Genomic DNA, 18,388 nt, shown 5'->3' with positions numbered 1-18,388 from the left:
TGCACACAACATAACCACCCTAGACCACCAGTTAATAAGAAAGGTAATACCCCTTGAAATTACCATGTTTAAATCAATGAACTTTGTCAACAGACCCACATCACTGCTAGCAGGATCCCGTGGCAAAACTGCACAGGAAATGTGGGAGGGGCAAAGAATATTTGACGTAGACATGCACACCATGGAAGGGGGGATAAGGCAGCATTTTGGCTAGGGACCAGTGGCCAACCAGAAGCAGGGGAGGGAGTTTAAAGCAGGGAAATTGTGGGGTTTTTGGGTGAGGTCAGTAGTGGGAGGAGAGCAGTGATAGGAGAATAATGGTAGAAGTAGTAGTTGGAGGAGAGCAGTGGAAGCAGTGGGCGGAGAGTAGAGGTAGTAGTGGGAGTAAAGTAGTGGCAGTAGTGAGCAGGGATTAGTGGGAGCAGTGGTAGATGTGTGGGAGGAGTAGTAGTAGAGTGAGAGGTATAGTTTGGTGGGATGGAGTGGTAATAGTAGAGTTGGACGAGAAGGTGAAAGTTAACATCAAAGGGTGGTGGGTGGAGGGAGGAGTAGTAACACATCGAAGCTATGGAAGGTTGGTGGGGAGGAGTCAAGAAGAGGAGGGAGAGGCAGTGCAGAAGGGTAAAATGAGGGCAGGCATTACTGGTTTTAGGCAGATCCAACAAAGTAAGTGCAGGAACTATTCATAATTCTCTATAGAACACTAAAAGGGGCTAATGTAGGCACAGCTAGGAAGTCCCTGAGGGAGTCAGTGAACCTGCATTCAGGGAACGCACCTCAGCTTAAGACCATACATTCGACAGTAGGAGTTACCAATCTGTAGCACTAACCAGGGGATTACAGACACCTGGGCTACAGTGGGAATCCCAAGGAATTCAAGAGAGAGACAGGCAGACCTACACCACCTTTCCCCAATCCCCTTTATCAACCTGTATCTCAGAATAATACTATTGTCGATCTATCATCATTGCTAGAAACATGCCATATATTCTGTCTTCTTTGTAATAAAAACACTTTGGCTGTCTGCAAGGCTTGGTGTGTTCTGTGCGTTCTGCTGCCACATGCAGGCTAATTTTCCATGCCCCAAAAATGCAAACAAGAGTTATAGGCGTTAGCCATTTTCTCCTCTCTTTGGGACATTTTCATTTTACGAAGCAGAAATAATATTTCCACCATGCGTTCTTCCCGTACCTTTAAATGGTTTAACGCAGGCATGTATTTTCATCTTGCCATTAAATCAATGGATTCCTGTGGAACCCACTGCTTTTAGCATCTGCAGTCTGTCAGAGAAAAAATCTGAACAGGTACCAAATCAGGGCCTGGCAGATCTAATGAGAAAGTGGCTACTGAAGAGTGCCCAAGTACGGGTAGAAGTCCCTGGGAGACTGGAATTAACATTGCCTGTTCATAGTTGTTCACCATGGAGTCGGTCAACCCTGGCCCAATGACCCTGGATGGTATTTCTTCACAAATGTGGGGAAATCCCCCTGGTCAGGTAAAAGCTGGTGAAACTCAGTATTCTATAACCATAACCACTTGCTTCTGCTGCTCTTTCTGCTGCATGGTTGGTTGCTTTAGGGAAGGTACAGTGACTCCATTCAACAACACGGCTCTTTGAAGTTGGGGAATTACTTTTTTGTGTGCCCCGTGTCATACACAGCCTGTGAAGTTGGTACTTCAGCGCAGCCTCTTGTTGCTTGAAGGCTAACTTTTTGAACTGTAGGAGCATCGGGGGGGGTCTTAATCATTCTGGACCTGTAGTCAATGCATCTGCAGCCTCAGGTGAAGCATAGGCTGGCACACCATCTCAGGCCACAAAACGTTTCTTGCACTGACCTTGAAAGAGTATCAAGAGAAGTTCAAAAGCTAAATGCAAAATGGGTCTCAGAGAAAGTGCCTGAACTCCAGGCATAGTCTTGATGGAAATGGTACCAATTTCAAATCCAGAAAAAGTCACCAGGAACTGGGAGATTTCAGTGCAACCTGTTCTCGAGGGCCACAGCCAAAAAGGAGTAAGAAAGAATGCATCATGCCAATGATATCGGCATCTCAGACACTAGAGACAGAGGCTACATGGTGGAATCCCCCAAAAGACTACATTTGACTGCACCAGATTCATTTAAAGACATTTAATGTATGAATAGCAACAGGAATATCAGAAATAAATGACAGAGAAAATTAAAATAACATGAAAAAGCAATTTAGGTTAAGATGCGTCTAAAGTAGAATTGCCTGATCGGTTCAAGCAGAGAGAAGCGACTGAAGTATGGTAGCCAGTGCATAGAAAGGGAGGGCACAGAATCTGCTTGGTGGGGTGCTGTGCCTGCTATAAGGCTTTCATTTATTCTAGCCTTTTCAATACTCTGGTTATGGTTATCCCAGGATTCTGGAAGGCTGAAGACAGGATGCACAAGTTCCTGGTGTGATCAATATAGAATCTCAGAGGTCTCACAGCAAAATTGTGCTGTGTATTTCAAAGTTCAATCAAAAAGAGACCTAAGAAAGAAACACGAAAGAAGCAGAAATGATTTACCGTAATGCTCTTTCAATGGATTCTTCTCCCTCAGATTCCTCATCAGAATGATAGATACCCCCTTCTGGCATCGGCTGCTCAGAAAAAACTTCGACATGGGTCGTAGCGGACTTCGATTCTGTCATCAATCCGCCTTGACTCGGTACTCGATCATCTTCTCCGTATGCGACATTGGGCATCATACATATACTACATCACTATACCCCCATACCTCAGTACCCACTTTTTTCCCCCAAGCTCAGCCACTGCAGAGAAAAACCAGCCAGAAAACGATGGACAAATAGCCAACAGAGGATTAGGAAAACAATAAATCCCAACCAGGATAAACCTACAAGTTTCCTTTTTTCTTTTTGTTGGAGAGAAGAAGGCATGTGGACTCAAACCAAGAAGAAGATAAGAGACCCTATAACCATCGCTAACACATCCTTCTTAAGAGAAGGCAACCACTTACTGCAGACGCTATCTTAGCGGGGATGGATGGATGGAAGGGAGGGGTGATGAGGAATCTGCAGGAGAAAAATCCATAGAAAGAACATTACAGTAATTCTCCTTCAATGGATTGCCTTTCTCCCGCAGATTCCTCATCAGATAGACTCCTAAAGCAGAAGATTTAATAGAGGTGGACTAAAGATTTACAGCAGTAGATTCTGCAACACCACCCTTCTGAAGCAAGCGTCTGCCCCGTGGGCGTCGTCTAGACTGTAATGCTTTGAGAATGTATGAAGTGAAGACCAGGTCGCGGCTTAGCAGATGTTCCTGACTGGCACTCTTCTCTGCAGCGTTGTATGCTAGGAGCCAACTCCTTGCCTGCGTTGTGATAAACTCAGAAATACACAGCGTGACTCACTGAGAGATTGTTTGCTTCGATACTGCCTCTGCATATGGAGAAGGCCGCAAACAATTTGTCTACTCTCCTGTACTCAGCTGTCTTAGCTAAGAAAAAGCTCAACGCTCTCTTAAGGTCCAGCCTGGTAAAATGCTTCTCCTCTTTAGAGGGGTGCGGAGGTGGATAAAATACCGGAAGATCTACTGCCTGAGAGAGATAATATTCAGACACTACCTTAGACAGGAACCTGGGCTTCATTTTGAGGGAAACCTTTTCAGGATAAAGTGAAGGAAAAGATACTTACAAGAAAGGGCCTGCAGCTCGCTGACCCACCTGGCTGAAATGAGCAGTTTTCAAGTTTAACAACTGCAGTGAACAAGAATTTAACAGCTCAAAGGAGCCGCCATAAGAAATGTGAGGACCAGATTAAGTTGCCAATCAGGAACGACAAAGGGAGTAGGCGGAAACATTCACAAGGCCTTTCAGGAATTGTACCAATACTGGGAATCATGAAGAAAGATCCTTAATCCGGAGACCTTTTGAATACAAAGTCAGGCAAGTATCCTTTGACTGTGGTGACCTGAAGGGGCCAGTGACAGAAGGAACTCCATCACTTTAGTGGTGGGGCAAGAGATAGGGTCAATCTCGCGTTTCATGCACCATGCTTCAAATCTTCTCCATGTGCACGCATTCAATGATCTTGTTGAGAATCTGCCTGCAGCCAGCAGGACCTCGAGCACCTCCTCAGAGAGGTCCCAGTCATCGTGTCTCATCCTTTCAAGAGCCACGCATGTCGGTTGAGGGATTCAGGGTTCGGGTAGAGCACCCAACCTTTCGACTTGGTTAGGAGATCCGAGAAGGCGAGGAAATTGGAGAAGTGGGCAGATGGTCAAGTCTAGAAGGTCCAAAGACCATGTCCTCCAAACCCAATCCGGGGCGATCAAGTTCAGGGTTGCTCGAAACCTCCTCAACCTCCTGAGAATCCATGGAATGACGGGAATAGGAGGGAAAACATAATGAAGAGGTAAGGTCCAGTCCACTAGAAATGCATCACCTAGTGTGCCATTTGCTGGGAATTACCTCGGGCAAAACGATCTGCACTTCCTTTTGGACTCTGTTGTAAACAGATCAACCGCTGGGGTACTCGAGAAAGAGAAGACCTCCTCCAGGACTTCCTGGCACACTTCCCACTGATGTGAGACCGTGCTCTGCCTGCTCAGAGCATCCGCTAAAATGTTCTCTGTCACTGTTAGGTGGACTGATGAGACAGAGACGTGGTTCTTCAATAGCCAGAATCACAGCTGCGGTGCTTCTCTGCAAAGGGCGAGGGAGCGCATGCCACCATGCTTGTTCAGGTAGTGTAAGACCAACATATTGTCCGTCAATATCAGGACATGCTTCCCCTTCAGAAAAGGCGTAAAACTCCTTCAGGGCTAACCTGATGGCTCACAACTCCAGCCTGTTGATGTGCCACCTGGCCTCCATCGCTGACCAAAGACCGCTCACCTGCAAGTCATCACAGTCAGTACCTCAACCCTTCAAGGACGCATCCGTGACCACTCAGACCGGAGTCCACAGAGGCCAGAAGGGTTCCCCCACCAGTATGTTGCTGCTGCTGGCCCACCAAGAAAGGTTGTGGACCACGAACATGGACACTCTGAGAACGTCCCTCAAAGTGCTGAAGTACTGGGATGACTAACGTCGCAGGAGCCATTGCAAAGATTGCATCCACAGCCTGGCCTCTGGCACGAGAAAATTGCAGGAGGCCATGAGATCTAAGAGGTAGAAGAAGGAAGCCGCTGGTAAGGTGGCGTGGTTCTGGAACAGTTGTACCATCTGTGCAATGCTGGCGACTCTCTCCTCTGGAGGGAAAGCTTTCCCTATCCGAGTGTCTAAGACTGATCTGATGAACTGGAGCCTCTATGCTGGTGTCATGTGGGACATCTGCAAATTCAGGGAAAATCCCAGCCTGTGGAGTAGTGAACAGGTGTCCCCAAGATGGGACAAGACCTGCGCCAACAACCTCCCTCAGATCAGGTACAGAAACACACGGACGCCAGATCTCCTAAAAGTGAGCCGCAACTACTGCCATGAGCTTGCTAAAGACCCTCGGTGCGTAGGTCAACCCAAAGGGGATCACCTTGAACTGACAGTGCTTGCCCTCTATGAGGAATCTCAGGAACTTTCTGTGCTTCTGATGTATCGGGTAATAGAAAGTAAGCGTCCTGAAGATCTATGGACACCAGCCAGTCCTGTAACTAGAGAGCATGGAGAATCTCTATCAACGTCACCATCTTTAAATTGTCTTTCCTCAGGAATGTATTCAAAGCCCTGAGATCCTAGATGGGACGGAGACCTCCCCGCTTCTTGGGTGCCAGGAAATACTGGGAATACCAGCCCGAACCGCTTTGCCTGAGCTGTACCTCTTCCACAGCAACCTTCAACAGCAGAGCTCGTAGTTCTCCCTGGAGCTCCTGCTACAGTTGGCAAGGAGGTGGTGGGGGCCTATCCAGGGGCTTTTGTAAGAAAGTCAGACAGTAACCCCACCACACAAGCTGTACCACTCAGGTATCAGAGGTAATTTCTTGCCATTGGACCCAATGCTCAGTCAACCGTCCTCCAACCAGCGAGTCCTGGCAGAAGAAATCAAAGCGTCTTTGAGGGTGGAGGCCCCATGCTCCTTCCAGAGTGCAGGAAACACCTATACCACTGCCTGGCTTGCGCGAGCTGAGCCTTCCTGCCAGAGGAGATGTAGCGCCTGTAGCCCCTGTCCCTTGAAGAGAAACTAAAGGCAGATTTGGCTGGCTGCTGCGCAGCTAGACTGAGTGACTTCACTGGAACTTCACTGCAATCTTGGACTCTTTGAACTTCTTTAAAGAGACATCAGCATTTGGGCCGAAGAGATTCTCCCCATCAAAAGCAATGTTGAGAAGCTTATTCTGGGCATTGTGTGAGAACCCTGAGGACTGCAGGTAGGACTGCCATCCGAGAACCATGGTCGAGCCAATTGCTACATCCAGGCCCTTCTGCAAAGACTGTCTGGCCACATCCTTTCTGCCACCCACCAATTTCAGGAAACCCTCCTACATCTTCCCAACAGGGATGTATTGGGCCGCCTTCTCAACTGCCTACCACAATCCAATGGAATACTTAGCAAAGCAACAAGAGATGTTGGTCACCTTCAAGGCCATGCTCCCAGAGGAAAATATTTTCTTCGCTAGTGCATCTACTTTTTTGCCCTCCCTATTGGTTGGCATATTAGATGTAGAAGTGGCAGGCCTGGTGGATACTGTGGCTGCCTGTACCACCAATCCTTCTGGTGTTGGATGAGAGGAGAGAAATTAGGGATCTCCCCTTGCCGGCCTATATTTTTTTGTAAGGTCTGAATTCACCAGAGATATGGTGCAAGGATGATGCCATAAGGTGGCAATGGGATCGGCGATAGCCGCGTTGAAAGGCATAGCCCTTTCTCTGGTAGGACCCTCATTGTGGATGTCAGTAAGGTCATAACCTAGGACTAGTTGAGCTGGAGTTTTTAACCCCAGGGTATCCACTCGAGCCCTCAATTTTGCATTGGTATGGGCATAGGGATGGGCCTGTTGCATTCAGACATCTGGAGACATGTCCAGTCCATTGGCATCATGCAATCCCTCAGCCAAGGCTATCAGGTCCACCTGGTCGACAAAATAGTACCACCAGCTCCTAGGTAAATGGGGTCGACACCGCCCTGATCATCGTCATTGGCGCCGAAAAAGAATGACCTAGATTTCGGTATGAAAAACCGCTCGACAGCAGTCGAGGGTTTCACAGTCAGCATCAATGGTTTGGCCGTCGGTGGAGATGTGGTGCATGGGAAGATCCCGCGTTGAGGGCCTTACAGTTTTTCTCGCGCCAAGCTTGAGGCTCCACCGACAGATTCCAAATCGGTTTTGCTCTGGGGCCAGAATTACTGGGCGCCACTGCAGCTACCGGCGCCTGCTGAATCGGAGGATCACCACGCCCAAAGCTGCCTCCTTGGACATTTCTAACAATTGGGACTTGCAGTGCTCCAATTAGGCTCTGCAGGCCGGCCCTGACTATGACTTACCGTTTCAGAAGAAGAATTTGAGTTGCGACTGCATCGGGGTGTCTCCCTCTTGTGAGAGCAACACGATGATGAGTGGCTCCAGGAATGGGAGCCTTTCTTGGCCTTGCACAATGCCTATCTTCCTTCTCTGGCGTAGGCCCTTCCATTTCCGAGTACCGTACGGTCGACCACGCCAGTGATTTAGAGTGCGGTCAGCCTACTGTGAGCTTCGTGGCATGATCCCGCAAAGACTTTGGGATCATCTTACCACAAGACAAGCAACTGTCGGTGTTGTGACCCCTGCCAATGCACCACACGCATATGTCATGCCGGTCGGTCATCACTGATTTTTAGCCGCAGTCTGTGCAGTGCTTGAAACCAAAGATCGGGGGCGTGAACATGGTCGCTCGCATGTGTGAAAGGATTTGACAAAAACGTTGAGTGGAAAATTGGATAATTGAAAGAACGCAGTGTTCCTCACGAGCAGTGCGCCGAGCGTGTAGAAAAAAGCAACTGAGGTACAACGCACATGTCATATCCGGAGCCAACAATCAAGCACTGAATCAAGGCGGATCGACGCTGGACGGCAGAGTCGTGATCCACTAGGCCCCCTGTCGAAGTTTTTTTTAAATATCTGATGAGGAATCTGCAGGAGAAAAGCAATCCATTGAATGTGTTATTCTGGGGATCTTAAACTTTGATGAAAAAACAAAGGGTGGGTGTGGCATTTCATCTTGTCTTTGAAAGCTCTTATATGAAAAGATATCATTTTGTTATTAATGTTTGCACTTATAAATTAATTGTAATGGATCACTACTTTTTACAGGCTTGTCTCTTTTCTACACCTCTACGCCTATGGAATTTAAGTGACTTCTGTTATAAATTAAAGGATTCAGTAACCACGTAGATCAGCTTTCATTAGCACCCTTACTATCTGTATGTGTTGCATCTTTTTATTTTATCTTCCAGCATTGGTTTGTGTTTCCTTGGACCATTGAATTTGGTGTTCTAATTACTGTAGCATTCATGCACCAAGGGGCTGCAGAGGTATTAATAATGAATAACTAAAATGTTTGACCGTTATACATTTTTCAAAAATACTGATGTACATGAACAAATGGCTACACTGAAGTTGATTGATAAATCCAACTCCTAGATAAGGGTGCAGTATGGCACATTTCATACTCTTAGATTGCTCAACAAATGTTAGTACCATTGTTCAAATTATCCTATTGACAACCCTGAGTGTCTCTGAGTAGACAGTCCGGATCTACAGTAAAATAGCCAGAAATCTCCAAACAGTGGCAGTGGATTTAAAAAGAAAAACAATTTTCTATGTTGTTGATTATTTACAATGCAAAACATCTTCAATAAGTCTACGCTGAACCAAGTGAAACACATATACTCTTTAAAAATGTTTATCTGATACAACTTGTCTGTGAAACAATGTTCATGCCATCAAAATGGTATACACAATACCTGTACACAAACACATACATGATATTTAAACTCTCCCCGTTCACTAAATGACCTGCATTGAAATACACATAAAAAGGTGTAGCTTAGAGACTACATTGTGTGATAAGCTACAAGCATTTTCTGAGGTCAAGGCTATAAGCAGTCAGATACTTAATGTATTCATTAACTCATCACCTTTATTAACTTCAAATCCATCCTACGCTCAACGTGCTGTAATAATTCACATGCCACACTATTCTGACTTCCTCAACTGACTTCTAGAAAGCAAATAAATTAAGAAAGTCTTGTAAAATGCTATACATATCATAAATCCTCATGAGGAGCATGACAATTTCCACACTGTCGATTTGGACTTTATCTGTTTACAGGCACTGTGGTTCAAACCAGACCTGCATCAGTGCATATGAATCTGACCTTTTGCTTGCTCTGCATGCTTGTTTATTAAAACGCAGCGCTGTCACATTTGAAAAAAGACATGGGCATTACCAGTATACTATGCACCTTTACCTCATTTGTTATTGTTCTCATGGAAACCATGCACGCTTGTGTTAACCAACAGGCCTTGGGTCAATAGAGTTTTCATGGTTAAACCTTTTCTCCTAGATTCTTAGTGAACATGAAATACATAACACTGACCACAAACTAACAGCTTCCTTTATTAAGTGAGGGCAAGACCCCGATTGCAGATGGTGGATGTGACTTTGGTATTCAGGCTATTTTTATCAGGGATTGACAAAGATCGAGCAGGACTTTCTGGTCCCCCAAAGTTGACCGTGGCCCATTTGAGGCACTTGTCTATGCTGTAGCAAGACTAATATCTGGTGAATGCAAGTAGCCTCCGAAAACATTATGCTGGCTCAAACGTCCAAAAAGCCTACTTGACATTCAAGAAGGTACAATTCCAGACTCATCTAAATTTGGCATAAAAACGTACCATTTCCGGCACACAAGAAATGTGAGCAGTCTGCAATACCACACATTGGATTTCCTAACGTTTCAAAGGTAAAGTAGTTGTTAGAGATTTCTCAAAGGTGTTTTTGTCAAACAAGAAACATTGACGTACTTGAAGATCTACCTTTTTAAACTATTTTGGGCCTGAGGAAGTTTTTTTTTTATTCTTGTCAAATTTGTATTACTTAATGAATCCAGGTTTTAAGCTCATGTGCAAATATATGTATAATGTATTGTATGCAACAGTCTTATGTATCTATTGCACTGCAATACTTAAGTACATTGGTGGCAATGTATAGAACATGGGAACAGTATAAATATGATTAGAATGCTGATTTTCTTGCCGGGAGAATTGTTCAAAGTAAGGTTCATTTGGAAGGCACAATTTACTTGACTTGACGAAGCAGGTTGCCGATTGGAACTAAAACATTTACTCATGTTCTGTTACAATTAATTGTCGGTAAACACAGCATGCATTGAGAAAAACAGCAAAAACACAAACTTGATACCATCAAACGAAAACTACTCAAGCTCTCATCATGCTCTGTCATGTGCACATTTTTCCAGCGATGACTGTACGGATCCAAGTTGGCGGGCAATGGTTTTACCTTTAAGATAGGGAAAATAGGAGTTAGGCCCAAGACCGTACTCACTTCTACCTGACTATAGATGAGGTAGGTGCCATCCATCAGCACCTCCAGCTCCCCTCTTCGAGGGTGCAGCCTGAACACCTTAGAATTCATGGCGAAGCTGACCCAGTCGTTTAGGACGCCACCTGAAAGATCTCAGTGTGAGAAAACGGCAATCACTCAGGACATGTAATAACAAGCAGCAAAGCAACAGCAAAAGTTAAAGAAGCAAAAAAAGAGAAAAGCATTTTAGAATTTAAAAAACAATTGACATAATCTGACATTTGATGTCCCACTCCCACTCTTTTTGTTATTCAGATGTGCATGAAGAACCTATGGAGACTGAAGACATGAGGGAGGTTGTTCCACTGTGTTATAGTGGTGGTTTTATTTCCAACATGACCTAATTCCCACAATTACATTATGACTTGTTACCCACTTCTGAGTGTCAAACCGCTTGTGCTTTTAGATGAATGGTTGCCTTTTTTTGATGTACAGCTAAGATGTGCTTACTTGCTCTGGAAGGGTCAATCCCTCACCATCTTAAGAGTGTAGAGCCACCAGGTTCTGTGAGGTTTTATTGGATTGATGTATTGTTGATTACATTAAACGGTGCTACAAGGTTTTCTCAATATTTCAGGAACATTCCTTTCTTAATAATGTGGGTTTCATTAATTTAACATCTCATTTAATCGAATACAGTGAATCTATCGAAATAGTCTTGATTTATTAATAAGTAATTCTAAACTAGAGAGGAATTTCCAAGCTAGGAGCTATGTATCAACAAAAGAAACTGTGGACAAGGATTGTCTTCTAAATAACAACGAAGAATTCAATATTTCCCACCATTGCAAGTGTCATTAAGTAGCATTAATTAAAACTGTTGCCTGGGTTCCCACTGTTCTACCTCATATTCAGTGTGCTCATCAGCAACTATGATGGCAGCCCTATGGATCAGGGGTGCAGCGTTACTTACTCCCTTTGTTTCTCCTCCCTTTTCAACTTCAGCCCTTGTTGCTCGTGGTTCCCTCCCCTCTCTTGTCCAGCTGTATTCTGGCACACAATGTGCTGGGGCTGAATGCTGTTAGGGAAGATGAATGTAATAGACAAACTATGTAGAGAGGTATGTATACCACCTATTAACCATATAGCCGTTGATCCAATAGTCGTAGGTGCACCCATGATGTCTCTTTGTTCGTGAGTATGGCACAATTGAGATGGTGGGAGCAAGGTGGGTTGCTGACTGGCAGATTACCCTTAGCCTCCCATAGGTTTCCTCTTCCCTCTCCCTGTGGACTACAATGGTATTGTATGTATGGTAAGGCTGCAGGGTGTGAGGGATTGGGAGGAGCATGGCTAAACATCATGTTGGTAGTTAATTTTGTTTTGTTTTATTCTTCAAGCTTAGAAAACAATGTATTTAAGGCATAGTCTCTTACCTGAATACAGTAACATAAGTGAGGTAAAGAGAGGTTCTTACATAAAGTGTTCTACATATATTGCATACACCACACTACTATACTATTCCACATTTTAAACGCTGCAGCCATGTTAGATATACATGATATTAAAAGAAAAGCCACTATTCAGTTGCCTCTGTCCCCTGGTTGGAAAAAATAAGAGGAAGGAACGCCTCAATCAAGAGGAGAAAAGTACATATACTGAGATAAGTAATGGAATAAAGAAGGGAGGAAGGAATGTCTCAATCAAGGGGAAAAAGTACAGATGCTGAGATAAGAGATGGGAAAAAAGAAGAGAGGAAAGAGTATCTCAATCAAGGGTGAGAAAAGTACATTTGCCAAGATAATAGCTCACTGCTCAAGGGCCTAGGTATTGGCATGATAGTTCAGGGGAGAAGATCCGGAGATGCTTGAGGACTCTCATTATGGAGCGGGGGGCCGACCACCCCCCAAGTTTCCTTGCAACAATATCATTGTTGATTAAGATGAAATGGGAGCTTTCAGAATTTCAGAATGACTGGATTGACTTCTGTAACACACCTGAAGCTGGATGGGAGATTTTAAGGGTCTTTACCACAACCCGAGCTGGCCAGAACAATTGGGAGCTTTAGCCCAGGCATTCCTGCAATAGGCAATAGAAGGGGATGTTAAACAGGGCCACTGCAGTCCCGGTTACAGCTCTGACTGAAATTATAAGGGGACTCCACCAAGAAGCTTGCTGCAACCTTCTGAGATGTATTCTCATAATCGAAAGAATCCAGCTTTGGAGAAAGCGACCTTCACAAGCAGTGAGTTTCTTTTGTTTTGGTCCAGTTATTTGGAATATCACATCTTACCTCCCAAGAATTGATCGATGTGTCCCCATTACAAACAATACTGATTCTGCGACTTATTCTATCCACACAGACATCCATGGCATCTAAGGTCAATATGATACGATAGATATGATAGGTTATTTATAACATGCTTAATACCCAGAGGTTTCTAAGGGCGGACCCGGGGATCGAACCTGTGTTGCTCCGTGTCGTCTTGCTTCCAAGGCGAGGATGCTGCCCCAGAACTATCCTCCCGATCAATGCATCATGTCCATCCCACCGTTGCATCTGGGCTGTATAGCAGATCAGAGGCTGGACTCCTTAGACTAGAACATTCTGGGTGATCTTGTGTCAGTTGGTAAATGCAAATGCCTGGGGACCTGGGAGCTGTGTGCTAACTAGCATTCAATAATGAGACTGGACATTGACTTATTTAAGTACTACCTGGATAAAGCTAATACAAGATTCAATTTGTCCCAAGACAAGGTGGACATCTTCAAGACAAAACTGAATGCCCTAGAGTAGAGGTATTCAATTAACACAAACAAGACTTGCCCCCTTTGGGGGCCGACATAAGCCAGGTAGCAGCGACAGAATATAATAATCCTGTGATGGCTCCAGGGCCAGATGGAATATCTTAACAGTCGGTACCAACTTTTGCTAAGCCACACTAAATGCTACCAAGACTAGCCAAAAGGAGGATGTAACTCATCATGCAACCACAGGTTCAATTGAGCTTCTCATTCAGTGATTCTTTGATCAAGCTATATAGTGATTCTGATTTATGAAGATGAGAGCTCTCCAAGACTCCTCTGCCCCCATGACCACTTTTGCCTAAATGATAGCTGAAGGGACATCTGCTCCCCGGGTGGTAGTAGCGGTGGGGGTACCACCGCTGACACAGGGGTTCAAGGAGTGCAGTTAATCATTAACCAACAAGGACACAAACCGGCTTAACACCAGAAGACTCAAAAGGAGAATGAATCTCCAGAGTTTGGCGATGGGGAAAAGGTCAAATGAGGGGTTCATACGATTGTGTGGCTCTGACTTTGAGGATACTGGCGCTAGTGTCACAAATCCAGCCAGATCTACATAAACTGGCGGGAGGGAGAGCATTATGGAGACATTTAGTGAGAATATACTTCATGCTGGTAGTAGTGATGAAGGTAGAACCCAAAGTAGAAGGTTGAAACATCCAGCCCTTAAAACGTGTAAGATTATCCTGAAAAATTGGTTTCAAGTCCTTACTATAATGGCTGATAATCGGAAAGGGAGCGTCTCAAAGGGAGCAGTGTGGTGCTACTCACATGAACGGGAACACTTCAGGAGTTCAGTAATGTTGATGCCTAGATCGGGACGATGTTGACGCCTAGATTGGGATGATGAATAAAGTAAAGCTCAGCAGGGCCTCCTCAATGAGGGCGACCTTCCCTATGAAATACCACCCAGGATTTTAAGTACAGACAGGATGGCGGTTCACCTGGAAGAGCAGAGAATACCACCAGGTATTCACCAGGCTGAAACGAAATGGAGAGTTTTAGTACCGGAATGACTGTAAGGTAAACAAAGTAGTAAAATAGGGAAGTGAACTAGAGATTAACCCGAGGGTGCTGGGAATGGACTTTATAGGAAGATCAGTTGTAGGTGGTAAAAAACTCTTTATGAGGAAAGTGTTCTGACATAGGAGGAGTAGACAAGGTTATAGGAGACTTCTGGGAGGGAGCTAGAAAGGGAAGGGTAGTTAATTTGGTTAGTAAGGGACTATTTTCTGGGCGAAACGAGGATGCACTGGTGGAAAAATAGATGAGCAATGACAACAGCAAGGTTTCCACAGTTCAATGCTCTCTGATAGCAGACAAGGGGTAATCCAGTAAGAAATCTGTTCCTCAATAAATGGGTCAAAAACCAAGTTATCCAAGGAAACAAGAACAATGTCCAGTAGGAACCTTAGTACAAAAATAAGTCAGGAGCCAGGAAAATCGGCAAGAAAGAATAGTACCATTAAGGGTTAATACAAAAGCAGGGTCAGCATTACCAGAGCAAAAGTCATTGATGAAATCCAATTTTAAACAGTGTAGCAGAGCTGGACGTCGAAAGCCAGGAAGTCAATGGAACACAGTAAATCAAGGAACAAGAAGCATAGAAACTTCAATCAGAAGCACAACCAAGCAAATAGTGAGCGTTTTTTAAGCATCTCGTTGCTAGCCGCTCCTGATGACGTGACTGAACGCAGTGTCAGTAGGGGTAGCAAAGTCTCTATCAACCGAAAGGGGCGTGGTCAAAAAGCCAGGCCATGTGGTACTGCAACGGTCTCAGAGACACCAATGCAACTTCCAGCGTCTAGTGCCGATCACGTTTGTTTTCCTGCCCTGCACTCAGTGGCGAGGGATGGCAGGACTCCAGTCTTGCACACGGCGGAGCGTGAGTGCTGGGCTCCGGTGCCGGACGTGGTAGTGAGGGACGGCGGAGCCGTGACAAGCAGTGGCAATCTGAGACAAATCCACAGTCCCAGGGCCTTAGCTCGCCACTACTGAAAGCAAGCCTTTTGACATCTGTAACTGAAGTGGTTACACCTAGAGCAAGAGAGCAGGGAAATTCTAGTTCATGTGAAATCAGTGAAAAAAAGTTGCAAATATGCAGAGGAAGTTGTGATGAAGTCCTTGATGCCGTCACTCTCCCCTGGTATGTGACTCTCCCCCTGGGGCAGGGAGGTGAGGCCACTACCCGGTAGTCCCAAGGAGAGGTGAAGACTATCGAGGGAGAATGCTACCAGACATTACTCACCCAACAACATATATAGGGAACAAGCACCCCCACCTACTCTACCTCCTCTTTCTTCTGCTTATTATCTTAGAAATATTAGCCATGTATATCAGGTGGACAAAACTGTGACGAGGAAGAGAGAGTAAGGATGACTGAAAAAGTACTGACACGAAGATGTGCAGGGTGATGAAGAGCCCTATGCAGAACCAATACGAATGCGGTATCAATCAGAAGCTAGAGAGTAAATCTGCCATAAAAATTGATAAAGGACTCACCTCAATGCCAGTCCTACCCCAGAGGAGCATCGCGCTAGGGAGCGAAGTCACACTGAGAGGACGTGCTGCAGATCCGAACACCTGGAGCGGGAAGGCGGGGACTGAGAAAGCGAAGAAGAGCCAAGGCTTACCCAAAGGCTGTGGAACCTGACATCCGGTGGCAAGAAGGCAGCCATCCAAGTGGTCCAGGTGGGACCACATGTGTAGGTCGAAACCAGTATGGTGGAGCCGCCAAAAGCCGAGAGCAGACTGCGACAGCCAAGGGGAAGCCGGAGAAGCTTAACAGTGTTGCAGAGGACGGAACCCTTGTAGACCAAGTTGAAAGCTACGCAGAGGGGAACCTTGAAGGCATTGGGGCACCACAGATGCTGTGGTTGGGAAGAAGTGCAGAACCATCTTCCTTGTCCCAGTGGGACCAAAGAGAGAGACCAATTGAGGATATATTGGGGGAGAGAACACCCCAGAGAGACTCAAAAAGAGTCGTGGCAGGATAGTGAACCAGGATTAATTAAGAGACACTATAAACTGAGAAAGGGGTCTGGGACCCCAAGATTGATAAACCTGAGTTTATCACATGCTGGGCAATGCCTGGCAGGATAGCAAACCGGGCTTAAGTAAGAGACATTGCAAAGACCTGGGGAAGAGAAAGAGATCCTTTGGCACAAGTTACGAGAAGACCAGAGTAAGGAAGACATATCCTTTGGCATAAAAGACAGACAAAATTGATGCAATTGAATGAGAGCCTGGTATAGGCTTGGAGAAGGGAGAGACTGTCCCAATTTTGTTTTGGAACTATAAACAAATCACCTGAAAAGGTCTGGGGAAGGGAGACCTCCTCCCCATCCATGTGGAACAATATGGACAAGCTTAGTGATGGCTAGGGGAAGAAGGATATTCCCCTATCAATTATGAACTGCCTAAAAACATCTGGAAGAAGGGAGTCATCTTGTTGGAGTTAGGTTGTACTTTTAGATTCATTTTGAAGTGTAAGGGGCATAAATAGGTTTGGGACTTAGGGCAGTGGACTATTTGTTTTGGATGGACAATTTTGATGTAGATCCCGACGTTATCCTTAGTTTTGTGTGAGGCAGGGAAAACCCCCTTAGTTATAGGGACAGGTAGGAGTCTTCCTTATTTTCTGTTAAATAAATGTTTCTGCCAACAAGCATGCCACCTTTGTTTCCCACGTGTACCTCTGCACCCTTACACAGTCCAAATCCAAGAATGGTTTGAAAAAAATATTTTTCATACTTCTGCAGAGTTGGAAATTCCATACTATGAGAGGGGAAATCTGCTGGAACTGTCCAAACATTTCAAAATCTGCAGGTGAGTTCTAAAATGTGAGGATGATTTTTATAGTATGTGCTAATAGGTTAACGCAGACATGGAGTCTCCCTACAAATTTGGTATTCAAAGTAATTCGGAGGGTTTCAGGTTTACAATAGGGGCATGGTCAGAGGTATAAGCTTGTAGTGTCCTATGGGGTAACTGACAGTAAATTGAGCTGCCCCCTTGTGCTGAATATTACATGTTGAAATTTCATTAAAGCTCTTTTTTTTCCAATTAATTGAATTAAATCAAGCTGGATATTGCTGAAAGAAAGGCAATGAATTCCCTTTTACTAATGCTGCTCTTAAATGCCTGCCGATAATTTGAACTCTTGAATTGTATTTAAAGCAAGAAGTGGGATCTTCATAATGGAGTTGATCAGTAGAATCAGCCTGCTAAGTGAAGACCAGTTACTATCGAGGGTTCTAACAACAATACTGAGACTTTAACAGAGAACACTATAGTATTTGCAGAAGAACTGATTGATTTAGGGGAAGGTAATATGGTGGTTGAGAGCACAATATTGACCAGCAAATAACACAGTAGGGAGAAGCAAGAACAGATTAAGGAGATCTTTGAGAAAAAGTCAGAAACATTGTAAACCTTTTAAAAAGGATAAATGTGATATAAACCTAAGAAGCTGATAAATAAAGTTATAATTATAGCATGATGACAATTAAAACTGTCACAGCAAACTGCTGCAAAAAAACAATGTTCACTGCTAAATCACCTGAGGTTTCTAGGCACCTGCTCCAGGATTTATGTACCATAGGCACTGGGGAAAAAAATGAGGAGATGAAGGCAGGAAATGGAAAGGGAAAGGTCAAGTGGGAAGTATTACCATGCTTAAAGGCTTCAGGAAAGATAACACTTAAATTCAAGAAATAACACAATAATGTAAACCTATACACTCAGAACTGACGCATGTCTTTAGAGATGGCCTACCACTTGAGTCATCAATAATTACATCTCTAGATCTGAAGAAATTATGAAGTCATGTACGCCACAAGCACTGAATCTTAATAACCGGAATAACTCCTTTTCCAGCTCTAAGCAAATGACTAATCATGAGAAGGACACACAATGCTTCTCTGACTGAGCTATGCGTGATGTTAGTTTGAAGAATAATATGTCTGCCCAAAGTGGTCAGAAAAGTTTGCAGGATAAAAAAGTAGTAAGTATCGTATAAAAATAAAGAAATTAGCAAAAGAATCAATGTAAAGAAGAGGAAAACTAGTTTGGCGACACCAGTGAAAGCCGTA

At 44.6% G+C, this 18,388-nt stretch overlaps 1 protein-coding gene across 4 annotated transcripts in view; it reads right to left on the bottom strand.

Annotated features, from left to right (window-relative positions):
* The window catches only part of EDA (ectodysplasin A), a 2,379,945-nt gene that overhangs the window by 216,284 nt on the left and 2,145,273 nt on the right, over positions 1-18,388 (bottom strand). The window contains exon 8 of one of the 4 annotated variants that reach the window (XM_069612481.1): positions 10,509-10,639. The exons of 1 other annotated variant lie outside the window; for it this stretch is intronic. In XM_069612481.1, coding sequence (XP_069468582.1) covers positions 10,509-10,639 — 131 coding nt within the window. The remainder of the gene's footprint in view (positions 1-10,508; positions 10,640-18,388) is intronic. 2 more of the 4 variants (XM_069612482.1, XM_069612483.1) reach the window with 2 other exon arrangements.

This window comes from Ambystoma mexicanum, chromosome 5p (assembly GCF_040938575.1).
Source record: "Ambystoma mexicanum isolate Mex_15411 chromosome 5p, UKY_AmexF1_1, whole genome shotgun sequence".
Lineage (NCBI taxonomy): Eukaryota > Metazoa > Chordata > Amphibia > Caudata > Ambystomatidae > Ambystoma > Ambystoma mexicanum.
The sequence above is the reverse complement of the archived record's forward strand: the minus strand, read 5'-3'. Positions and strand labels throughout refer to the sequence as shown.